This window comes from Nannobrachium achirus, assembly GCF_963921795.1.
Source record: "Nannobrachium achirus genome assembly, chromosome: 15".
NCBI classification, from domain to species: domain Eukaryota; kingdom Metazoa; phylum Chordata; class Actinopteri; order Myctophiformes; family Myctophidae; genus Nannobrachium; species Nannobrachium achirus.
Window position 1 is genome coordinate 2,542,081 of NC_137822.1, and position 13,177 is coordinate 2,555,257.

General features: G+C 43.0%; 1 protein-coding gene across 1 annotated transcript in view; it reads right to left on the minus strand.

Moving 5' to 3' along the window:
• The window catches only part of LOC308299298 (DNA repair protein XRCC4-like), a 72,712-nt gene that overhangs the window by 42,051 nt on the left and 17,484 nt on the right, over positions 1-13,177 (minus strand). The window contains exons 4-6 of the mRNA XM_080743043.1: positions 5,216-5,382; positions 3,954-4,097; positions 3,507-3,628 (exon numbers count right to left, since the gene is read on the minus strand). Coding sequence (XP_080599169.1) covers positions 3,507-3,628; positions 3,954-4,097; positions 5,216-5,382 — 433 coding nt within the window. The remainder of the gene's footprint in view (positions 1-3,506; positions 3,629-3,953; positions 4,098-5,215; positions 5,383-13,177) is intronic.

Consider the following 13,177-nt stretch of genomic DNA (forward strand, 5'->3'; position numbering starts at 1 on the left):
CACACATTGTTATTGCAATATACTGTATACTACTGTTTCCCAAACACTGGGTCGGGACCCATGTGTGGGTCGCGGACCCATTTGTTTATTTGGCATCAGCACATTCATGGTGTGACTGTGTTTAAGACTGTGTATTAAAGTTGGGTCTACAGCAGTGGTTCTCAAAGTGGATTCCAGGGACTCTGTGGGTTCCTTTAGGGAGGTCTAAATTGACCCATACAAGTTTGTAACTCTGACAGTGTACAAATGGAACCAAATGAACCCTGACGGGTCCATTTGGTTCCATTTGAACACTGCCAGAGTTAAGGGGAGACCTTGAAATTTGAAAGTTTGATAAACACTGGTCTATTAGTATAATGCGTTCTAAGCACATTTTATAATAATGCATTATAATTTGGTCATGAAGCACATTTAGGCTTTTTTAAGACGGTGTTTCTTGAGATTCTGACTTGCCCTTTGGTGTACCTTGGACACAAATCACCACTGCACTACTGGGCAGGTGTTTTGCCAATTGGTAGTTTGAAAACCACTGCACTACGGGGCAGGTGTTTTGCCAATTGGTAGTTTGAAAACCACTGCACTACGGGGCAGGTGTTTTGCCAATTGGTAGTTTGAAAACCACTGCACTACGGGGCAGGTGTTTTGCCAATTGGTAGTTTGAAAACCACTGCACTACGGGGCAGGTGTTTTGCCAATTGGTAGTTTGAAAACCACTGCACTACGGGGCAGGTGTTTTGCCAATTGGTAGTTTGAAAACCACTGCACTACGGGGCAGGTGTTTTGCCAATTGGTAGTTTGAAAACCACTGCACTACTGGGCAGGTGTTTTGCCAATTGGTAGTTTGAAAACCACTGCACTACGGGGCAGGTGTTTTGCCAATTGGTAGTTTGAAAACCACTGCACTACTGGGCAGGTGTTTTGCCAATTGGTAGTTTGAAAACCACTGCACTACTGGGCAGGTGTTTTGCCAATTGGTAGTTTGAAAACCACTGCACTACGGGGCAGGTGTTTTGCCAATTGGTAGTTTGAAAACCACTGCACTACGGGGCAGGTGTTTTGCCAATTGGTAGTTTGAAAACCACTGCACTACGGGGCAGGTGTTTTGCCTGTTGTTAAAGCATATCAAAGAGAGGATGGTGAAGATGCCAGTACCCAAGGAACAGATGACCTGTCTGCCTTTAAGTTTCATTCGCTCACCAATCTTCTGTTCATTTCGGCAAGCCAAGTTGTTGTGCCACAGCTAGACTATGATGTTGTAAAACTAATAGTGAATAGCTGATCTACAAGCTCACAGTTCCCTTCACCTCCACTTCCAACCTTCGCTCTGGAAAGCTAAGCTCTGCACCGTGGGCGACCGGGCCTTCTGCTCAGCTGCCCCTCCACTGTGGAACTCACTCCCGGACCAGCTAAGCGCTCCACAGTCTGTTGAAGCGTTCAAGAGACGACTAAAGTATTTCCTTTTTGATAAACTATTCGGTTAGCTATTCTGGTTTTAACACCTAGCTTTATTTCGCCCACATATTTCTAGACTTTACTTTTATTCTGTTCTGTAGTAGCCTGGATTCAGATTCAGCTGAAGCATTCCGCTCAAAGAGTGGGCGTGTATATGGCCAGGAGCCAGGCTAGTACTGAAGCACAAAGTGCAATATAAATAAAATGCATTATTAGTTTTAGTATGTATTCCAGGGTAAAAACAATCAATGTCTTCCCTTTTTCATTTTATATGGAAAATTATAAAACAAAGATTGTGCCCCCACTCCTGTTTCTCCTGACAGTAATATATTCAGAACACAAATCATGGTAGTCACCCGTTCTAGTCTCCTTATCTTACAATAACACTACACTTATTATTGTTCCTCCTCGAATGAACGTGTTCAGCGGTTCACCGTTCTATTTTGAGTTTGTAGATCAGCTATTCACGCTATTTTTCAAAAGGTTTTTGACAGCTGTGTCCAAAAATGGGAGGCAAAGTGTTTAAACACAACAAGCAGATCATCCATCAAGCTCAAATGCCTTAAATATAAATAATAGTAACGTGAATATAATGTATTGCTCATGTCACATCTTGGCAATGTATGCGTGTGTCTGTGTATGCGTGCGTGCACGCACGCGTGTTCGCATGAGTATGCACACACAGAAAGGTTATTCTAGGCTACATGATATGTGTGTGTGTGTGTGTGTGTGTGTGTGTGTGTGTGTGTGTGTGTGTGTGTGTGTGTGTGTGTGTGCGTGCGTGCGTGCGTGCGTGCGTGCGTGCGTGCGTGCGTGCGTGCGTGCGTGCGTGTGGTTTCTCTGCATAAACACTTAGAGGAAGTTATTGCTCAATATTTCAATATTACTCCACATTCTCCTGGGTCCTATTTTTCATTGTATTAGTTTTTATTTTTAAAGACATTTTTGGACGGAGATATACACAGACATGACCCCCCCCCCCCCCTCTCTCTCTCTCTTTCTCTCATTCAGACACACACATCCGTGGATTATATAACTGTTTCTCAATGTTGAGTCCAGGGACCACCAAGACCCTTACGGGTCTGTAACTCTGAGTTATTTTACAGTGAGGATTGGAGTGTGTGTGTGTCCCACAGTATCAAAAGGTGGGTCTGTCTGTAGCCTTATGCATAGTGATCATATTTTGGGTCCTTGAAATGAAAAGGAGTTTTAGAATGACTGCATTTAGATCATACAGGTTGGTCCATCATGCAGTGGTTCTCAAACATTTTCATGTCAAGGACTTCCAAATTGATATTTGGCTGCGGATCCTGCCATCTGAAAGTATGTTGTGCCGGGGACCCCCAGAAGAGAAGATTTATGTTCAAAAGAAATTGATATATAAATGGATAAAGTGGTTAAAATGAGTGTGATGGTATATTAACACATTTTGCTGCATGGGGACTCCCTGGAACCCCCCCAAGGACCCCACCGGAAACTACTTTGAGCAGTGAAAAGTAGATCTATAAGCTTTTTTAATAGTTAAAGCATAAAATAATGGTTAAAGTAATAATACGTAATAATGTGTTCTCGAATGTGTCTTAACACATCTGGTGCCAACCCTGAGTTTCCCCGAGTTTGAAAAGGTACCACCCCTGTGCCAACCCCGAGTTTCCCGAGTTTGGGTAGTTTTTGAAGAAAAAAATATATTTCTTTTTTCATTTTTTTTTTTTTCAAATATTTTTTTGGACCTCCAGAAATGTGTTAGGCATGATCGCGACCGCGAAATTGCATGTTTAACCCCCATACCAACCCATTCTTTCAAACATGGCAGCCATGTTTGTTTACATCTGAAGAAAACATAATGGCTGATAAATCATGAATGCCTGAACGGATTTCCAAGCGGATTATTTTGTTTGAAAGCTGTGAACAGTGTGCACACACGTGGTGCATCATCTAGGCATGGGCGTGCACGACCCGTGCACTATAAATTACATGGAAGTCTATGGAGACCATGGCATCGCGGGACATTGAAGAGAAAAAATCACTGCAACTTAAGTGTTAAAGCAGCTCACCCTGGGAGGTGGAGGTGGAGGTGTGTGCTCCCGGCTCTTCTTCATCGGTACTTCCACCATACTCATCCTCCTCCTTCTGCAGGGGTGCTGCTGAAGACCTCTGACTGGCTGCTGCTTCTGACCTACGGCGTGCAGGAGAGAAGACTGAAACATGTACTGTACACTCCGTGGTGTAAAATGTACTCCCATGTTTTACTTGGGTAAAAGTATCAATACTGCAATGTAGTCTGTTACAAGAAAAAAGTCTGGAATTCAAAATGTACTCGAATAAAAGAACAAAAGTATTGGTAGCAAAAATGTACTTAAAGTACCAAAAGTACTGATTACTTAAAGTACTGATTTATGCAGAATGTCCCATTTTGCAAGTCAGTTATAATTGGGGTTCTAGGGCATCTGCAATGCTTTTTTGCACAATATTTCTTTCTTTATCTTTATTGATCTGTATACCTGGCTTCCTCTAGTTGCTGCTCCAGTTGCTTTATGGTTTCTTGAAGACGGCGGAGCTTGTCTTTCTTCTCATTGAGGACCAGGACGAAGCGAGAGTAGAGCTCTACCTCCAGAGACTTCTTTCCATCCACATAGCGCTTCAACCTACAACCAGGAAGCACCAGTAAACACCGTTAGAATCATCTCTGTCAGCCCACTACTGAGCATTTTCTAATATTTTGTGTAAAGACGAGAGACGACAAATTTTGAACAGAACTGGTATCTTTTTTAGTTGGCCAGTTGACTGTGAGTTTGTGGCTGACCACCATCTATGAAGATAACAATTGACAAAAGTTAACAAATATTATCATTAAATATCATTAAAACGATCATTCGTTAGTGTGCAATAAGTGTTAAATGGCTTTATATTATGAATAGTACAGTCATTATTTCTTGATCGCCTCTTGTCTTGATTGTTTAAACATGACGTCATGGGCCCCTATGCTCGATAACAATCTTGATAAGCCCAAAGCTTATTGATAACGGGTACTCAATACATTTATTATCGAGTTTGTAGCTCAGCTCGAGTTTGTATCCCAGCATGCGTGCAGGCTGGGATAAAAAACACTCACGATAATCATATCATGGAGATTTAATTTATCGTGAAATCGACCCCTGTCATGCACTGGGATCAGTTCACCTTTCTATTTATATCCAGTACCACTTAAACCCTCTATAATTGGTAAAACTTTATTTTTTTCACTCTCTACCTAGCCTCGGAAACCCAGGCTTTTTTGGCGATCGGAAAATAAAAAAGGCCTGGGCAATCGCGTTGGATCACTGTTGGAGGAAGTGTAGAATTTCCCCAACCAATCAGAGTGCAGAGAGCGTCGCACCGAATGAGTTGACGTCATGACGCAGCTGCGTTCTCTGCGGTGGGGGTGGGGGGAGGAGAACACATGCTCTTGGCCAGAGACTCGCGGAGAGATTCGCCGCGCCCGCCCATCTGCCTACACAAACTGGTCCGCGTTAGCTCAGAGTGCTCTGTACCAAATATCTATGCCAAAAGATAACCAATCTACAAGCTCACAACGTGTCACGTTGCAACGCGTTGTGAGCTTGTAGATCTACTATTTTTTGTCAAATGTTCAGCCCCAGGATAATGGATGTGTGTATTTTGATTATCGCAATAATATAGTAAATCGCAATGCCTTTGGTCACAATAATCGTGACATGAAATGTCCATATCGTCCCATCTTTAGTGTGTGCGTGTGAGTAATTACTCTGCAGTGATGTGTTGATGTTCAGTTGTGAGTCTGTGGTTGTGTTCCTGCAGCTCCTGGTTGTGTCTCTTCAGTGTGCGTTCTCTTTCAACACTCACAATAAGAATGTCTTTCACTGCTTCAGCTGGATCTGGGACCGCTTTCAGCAACACAGAACCCAAACGCAACTGGGGAAGAAGAAACAGGAAAATAGAAAATAATTAAACAATAGTAAATAACCTTTGCAAATGTTACAAAGGTTAATAGCTGAACACTGCCATTTGTAATCTTCTGCAGTTGATGCCGAGCATAAAATGACTTCTAGTGGATCTCTTCTCCACCAGTCCCTCCCTAACATTTGTCTAGTTTTCATATGTTGATGAAAGACTTACTAGTTTACTAGTTTTAGTCATCATAGCTTAGTTTTTGTTTAGTTTTTCGTCAGTGAAAAAAAGAAACATTTGTTGTCATAGTTTTAGTAAACAAAAATGACAAAAAATCGTCTGTAGATACTGGGGCCACATGACGATTAACTAACTCACTACCAATGACGATATATGACAAGCTATTTTAAAAAGCCTTCTGTACCAATTCTTTATTGCATTTAATCCAACATTAAGATGCCATTTATCTTCTAAAAAAGATTCTCATTTTGTTAACAGTTAAATGTACCCATTTCTCTGTTTCCTTATCCTGTCTCGTGTCTTCTGCATTTCTGAGCTAGCTTGTGAGTTTATAGCCTGCTAACGTTTGGTCACGGAAACATGGATGTTTTTGTGATCGGATCTAGCGATCCTACACGCACATCGTGCACAACAGGCACGATGCGGGCACATTAAAAAGGTCAAAATAACCAAGATACAGTATGACGAGCAGTTTAGACTCTTATTTGGGACATGTCATTATAGGCATAAATAGGCTAAAGGTAATCACGATCTACAAGATGTATGAGGCGACTCAAGGTGCTGTGAGCTTGTAAAATGGCTTTTTCTTTTTTGCTTTTGATTGTACAAAGAAGTATAAATAAGATCTAACGTGGTTAATTTTATTGTACAATGGAGGAGGGTACAATTAAATGCAGTTTCTCCCCCTTCCTCTTTATTAAGACCTTGTCTGACCTGTGTGCCTCTGGGGGGGGGGGGGCACAAAGCGCCTCTGTCCCCCCCAAACATCCAGTTTTTCCTTCTCAAACACTGTTTCTTGCCAGTTTCACACAAAGATAGTAGCCTGTGCTGCTAGAGTCACTATCACTGCTGATCTCCATCCATACAGCTGGGAACTCCCCAAATAACTGACCCCTGCTTGCAGGGCCAAGTCAGATTGCAGCTGTGCATCATATTTAACAAAAAGTCTATATCTAATAACAGACATGGATGGCAGAGAGAAGAATAATTTTACTTGTATGACTTTAATGTAATCATGGTACAGTACCCCTGCTTGAGGACACGGGCAGCATTGCCAACAGTACCTCAGTAGTGCTTTCGAGGCCGGACGTGACCTGGACGCCGTCAGGCCAATATATTTCCCACATGCACGCGCAGGAACGGCACGGAACAGTGCATGCTAGAACCATAGAGTTATAGGCCATACGAGTGACGACACGCCATAGCCTATCTAATCAAATGGCTATTTGCATAACAAGTTTACCAGGTTTACCAGTGGTGGGCTTGGCTTGCGCATCCCCCATAGATTCACAAGTCTATTCATGGTTAGGCTACTTTAACACCTACTGTAGGTTTTCAGCAGTGACATATGTGCATTGTGCGTGCGTCCTCATGGGCTACATGGCTCCACTGTTTGAGATTCGTTCAAAGCAAACTTTTAGTTTCTCTACTGCAGCACAGTATTTTCCATTTGCTCCATGCGCACATGTAGGCGCACACACACACATCTCAAGGCGCGCGTACATGTGACGTCAATAAATGACCGTCCGGCGTCCGCCCTGAAAAGAAAACACCAAAGCACCACTGCAGTACCTGACATTTAAGTGTAAGAATGGAACCAAATGGACCTGTACGTGTACACGCACAAGAGTTACACACCCGTCAGGGGCCATTTGAAAGCACGTCAAAGAACCATGAGGGTCCCTGGACCACACTTTTGAGACCCGCTGGTGTAGCAGAGTGTTTCCAGTGAGCCAACATGCACAATTATAAGCACCAAGACTCTGTTTGAGCAGAATGGAACAGAGCCTTCATTAGTATCATTGGTAACACCTGCATAGAGCCTATTTCCAACAACAGAGCAACTATTGACGGTATCTCACCAATATTTGGAGTTACATCATGGCAAGATACCTACTGTACAAAACCCAAACCTTGTCACTTTGCTTCATATCCTATTTCAGGGGTCTTCAACAGGGGGGGTCCTCAGAGTTACTACAGGGGGTCCTCGAAATCTTTGTGTGATACAAGCTCTTTTTCTCCTTTTCTATACAATATTAACCACTTGAACTCTAGCGTCCAAATTCTGAGAACTTTAGCCAAAAATAGCAGATCTACAAGTTGTGAGCTTGTAGATCGTCTATTTTCGGCTTGGTTTGGTGTAGAGGGGAGAAAGAGCAGACTAAGCACAGAATGAAAGGTCACGTTTATTAAGTATTGACGGTTCAAGTGGTTAAATATCTGAAAACACAAATTGACATGAATCCAAAATACACTGATGATTATCCTGTCAAACGATTAAACTATATGGAATCTATGAACAGGTTGTGGGAGGTCCCTGCTTCATCTCTCTCTCAACTAAGGGGTCCCTGCTTCATCTCTCTCTCAACTAAGGGGTCCTCGGCCTGAAAACGTTGAAGACCCCTGTCCTATTTTACATTTCATAGTACGATAGTGTTGTGCGGTGTGAAAATAGCCAAGCTGAGTAGCTGACAAACTCACAACACTTCACGATAAAGCTATTTGCAAAACGTTTAGAACTTATTTTTAACCTGCCCCAGAATAGGTGCAGCAGGTTCAGGAGTCTTTAGCCTCAGGAGTGGATGAAGAAACTAGGAGGACACAAGAGGAGCGGTAATCAGCAACACCGTGGTATGCTAACCATGTCAGGCAACACCTGTAACGTGTGAGTGTCTTGCTCACGCACGGAGGCCATTTATTTGCATGCTTGAACCGTAAAGAAGAGTGGGGACGGGAGCTGCTATTACGGGACAAAATGAGCAGGCATTAGGCCCTGGAAAGACCTCTCATTATGACTCATAACATTATGACAGATCCATTTACTGTTTGTAAATGTTGAGCAAGAGAAAACCCCGGGCTTGGGTTACCTCCGTCCGCTCCCGCTCGCACACGTCTCAGCGGAGTTCCTTAAAAATCTGCTTCTTTGAAAGCCTCTTTGAAAGACACAGAGATCTATTCAGTTCCTCTTTTGCTGTTTGCTACACACTCACTTGGCTTTCCATTCTGTCATTGTTTCCATGGTAACTGAACACATGTTTTGTGGATGCTTCTTTGCATGCTCACGTGCACACGCGAGAGAGAGAGTGTGTGTGTGTGGGTGTGTGTGTGTGTGTGTGTGTGTGTGTTCCTCTGACAACAGATCACATCTGATGCAGTCCCTTTTTGCTAAATAACTTCCATGTTCTTTTCTCCACTTCCACAGCGAAACAGGATCAGAAATAACACACCTCCTCCCGAGTAGGGATGTCACGATTATGACATTTTCCTTGCCGATTAATTTCCGCTCAAGTAAATGCACTTAACTATTTAGTTACATTTCAATGGTTTAACATTATGAGACGGTCGCTTATCTCCCGATTAGGGAGTCTTACTGGTTATATTTATCTTTAGGCTCTCTTTTAGGTCCTTTTAGGTCGACGCACAGTTTGAGAACCAGTGCTCTAACAGACCTGTACACATTTCGGTAACATGTCCTTAGGTCGAACTCCCTTTGGTCTGACCACCTAAACCTAACCTTAACCTTAACCTCAGTAAAACTATGCCTAAAACTAACCCTAACCTCAGTAAAACTAATGCTGGTGAGTAGCTAACCTGCCGACGGTGTCCCCTCCCCACACATTTCCTTTGGATCTCAAAGTGGATTCTAGTGTGTGTGGGTTCCTTTAGGGGGGTCTAAATGGACACATACAAGTCTGTAACTCTGACAGTGCACAAATGAAACCAAATGAACCCTGGCGGGTTCATTTGGTTCCATTTGTACACTGTCAAGAGTTAAGGGGAGACCTTGAAATGTGAAAAGTTTGAGAAACACTGTTCTAGATCTATACGGCAAAGCACACAACAAGCAACATCTCCTCTAAAGGCTGATTATGGACATGCACAACGTTGGAGCGTCTCTCGTTGCTCAAGCATTAGTAAATAGACAGTGCCGTCCAAAAATAAAGCTGAAACAAATGTCCCCTAATACAGTATTAACCCATTAATACCCGAGTGAGGCCGATTCTACGAACGTTACAACGTTCTCCTAACAGTTTTCGTTAAAAAAAACCTATGCTATGTCAGTGGTGTGACTCACAAAGTGACACGCTCTGAGCTCCTATATCTGCTATTTTTGAATACCCAATGCTAAAAAAATAATAATAATTACACAGATCTTTTCCCGGTTTGAATGGGTTAAAGTAGAACAAACAGTAAATCATGATTACACAGCTGGAGAGCAGTCCGATGGCTGATGATCGTAGAACAATTCAATAACTGCTTCAACGGCATAACAATGCTGCCTTGTCTGTTGTTTGGCCACGCACCAAATCTCAGTGTGTGAACTAGGGCCGGGGTCCCTTCTTTTCAGGATTTTAACAATTACGGTTCCTTAACCACTTGAACCCCAGCATCCGTATCGCGGGGGAAAGCTTCCGCTGGAAACAGCCGATCGACAAGCTCACAATGCGACGTAAATGCATTGCGTTGTGAGCTTGTCGATCTGCTGTTTTCAATAACGGAAAACACACTAGTTTAGAGCCCTGAGAGCCTCCGCTCAACCACATGGGATTTAGAGGTTAATGATTTCCTTTTAAACGATCCTATTCCACATATTTTTATTAAGATATAAACACAAATTCAATCATACATGCATATTATCGTAGTAAGGTCCAGGGACCCTCTGGGTTACTGGAGGGGGTTCCAAATGGACCCTTACAGGTCTGTAACTCTTGAGAATATTTGTACACGTGTACATCTTATAGAGTTATGGTGCTCCTTGAAATTAAGAAAACGTCTGAGAATCACTGGAATAGTAATTGTAGAGCAGACATGAAGTCCACATATCGGCTCTGACGGTGTGATAAAAAAAAAACGGTTCCGGAATCTGTTCCAAATGTGATGGAACCGATTCTGGTTCCTCAATGTTGAATCCGGTTCCTCCTATCGTGTGAGGAAAATAGTCAATCTACAAGCGAAGCGACATGTTGCTAGATCTCTGGTTTCTGCCTGACAACAACGATATGCAACGACATGCTAATGTAAAGCACACACAGGACATAATGCATGCAGACACAGTCCAGTGTAGAAGGAAGGAGTCCCTGGCTAATGAGTGGGTAGCCATGCTGTATTTTTTAGTTTGTCTTCTTTCTAAAAAGAAAACACAATAATGGTGCATTATCATGAATACAAGCCTTGGAGGTGAACTCACAGAGAATTGCCGCTGACTGCAGCATGAATTCCACATCATTAGCGCCCCGATATCAGCACTGTTTGAGGGACCGACTCCCAAAACGATATTGCACTAATGCACACAAACACGCCCATAAAGCTTTAAAGAAGAGTGCAATTTGCCCTCGTCCTTTAGGCCTAGAATTATTGAATGCTTTAAGCAGTGAAAAATAGCAGATATACAAGCTCACAGCGTGGCACCGAGTGCCGCGCTGCGAGCTTGTAGATCTGCTATTTTTGAAAAAGTTGTGAAAATGTGTGCAAATCTTTGAATATATGTATTTTCAAAGCGAACGTTTGTAACTCAAATTTTGCTTCTGGGTGGTCCCTGGAACTAGATATTTTGAGATGGGGGTCCGTGGCCAAATAAATATCATTTTGGGGGTCTTTCACATGAAAAGGTTTGAGCACCACTGTCATAGTCTCTCGAGAACAGACTAACTGAGCTCCATTTAAGTGAAAAGGACCTTTTCTTTGACGATGGCTGGCTAGATTGCTGACATAGAAACATAGGGTTTTTTTTCCAAAAACCTTAGAAGGATTCAAAAGACACTTATAGAATCGGGTCAAAATTCAAATTTTCACGATTTTTCAAAAATAGCAGATCTACAAGCTCGCAGCGCGGCACTCGGTGCCGCGCTGTGAGCTTGTATATCTGCTGTTTTTCAATAGTTAAAGCAGTCAATAATCCTAGGCCTAAATGGGTTTAAGGCCCAATTGTACTCAATTGGGCCTGAAGATGTGTCTGATTGCAATTATCCATGTGGCAATATGTAAATGGTGGCTTTACGCCGCGCTACTTAGTGCTGATGCATTTTTGACTGTCAAAGAAGAGTCTGTGGAAATGGTGATGTCTTTATCTAGGCCCTAGCATGAAGTAGTAATGCAAACCATTCATTTGTTTAGAGCCAGTCGAGTCAGCCATTATTTGACAACCTAACGTGCCGCACTGAGCAGAAGTTGAGCAGAAGCTTAAATGCTCAAACGTTTCTCCTAATTAGCCTAGATACAGTGCAGTTGCAAATTGGGCTATTAAGGAATACAATCATTGTTGTGCTTGAATTGGGCCGGTACTCAACCGTAAAGGATAGGCCTGCCAGTTTGGGGCCATGCCTATGTTTCCCTTTTTTTTAATCTCATTCTTTTTATCCCACGATTTTGTAACCCTGACTAAACTGTAATCCTGGGCTCTACCTTCCCTCTGCCAACCTGGAGACGGCCCCCGAACTGAGCTCATATGCGTCCTTCGGTACATGAGGAGTGAGCAGGCCGCTTCCTATCACCTGAAAGGGGGGAGTTTCCCCAGCTGGACGTAGCGCGCGGAAGGAACACATTATTCCAACCAGTTCCTTTCCCCTCCATCAAGTGGCCTGGCTGGCCAGGCGGAGGCATTATCGAGACCAGGATTACTGCATGTATTTGTGAGGGTATCTACCCTCAGGAACACGGGGAGAACATGCAAACTCCACACAGAAAGGCCCTTTTGCCAACCCTACCTAGAGTATGGGCACTGATGATGCGGAGGAGAGAGCACGCCCCCAGCGCCCACGGCGTCCCCGGCGGGAATTGAACCCAGGATCTTCTAGCTGTGAGGCTACTGCACTACCGAGTACCGACTGCGCCACCGTGCCCCCCTGTTTCCCAGTTTCTATGTTCCCCGGGTTCTATGTGCCCCATTTACCTCCAGTTCAGGGTTTAGGGTTAGGGTTATACCCATTTGGTGTAGGGGGGGTTTAGGGTTAGGGTTATACCCATTTGGTGTAGGGGGAATAAAGAGCAGACCAAATACAGAGCCAAAGGAGACGTTTTCTAAGTATTGAGGGTTTAAGTGATTAATTTAGGCCTAGAATTATTGAATGCTTTAACCAGTGAAAAATAGCAGATATACAAGCTCACAGCGCGGCTGTGTCCTTCACATGAAAAAGGTTTGAGAACCACTGACATAGTAGTCTCTCAAGAACACTGAGCTCCAGTTCAGTGAAAAGGACCTTTTCTTTGACGACGGCTGGCCAGATTGCTGACACAGAAACATAGTTTTTTTTTAAAAATGTTAGAAAGATTCAAAAGACACTTATAGAATCGTGTCAAAATTCTAATTTTCACGATTTTTCAAAAATAGCAGATCTACAAGCTCGCATCTGTGCCGCGCTGTGAGCTTGTATATCTGCTATTTTTCAATAGTTAAAGCATAAAATAATGATACACAATAATGTGTACCCGTTCTGAATGGGTTAAATGTCTGAAAATACACATTGACAAGAATCCAAAACTTATGATAGTGCTGTCAAACAAGTCTATGAAGCCATCTATGAAACAGTTCTGATATCCGTTATACCTCCCCTACATATACAATATGTAGTGGGGGTCCCTG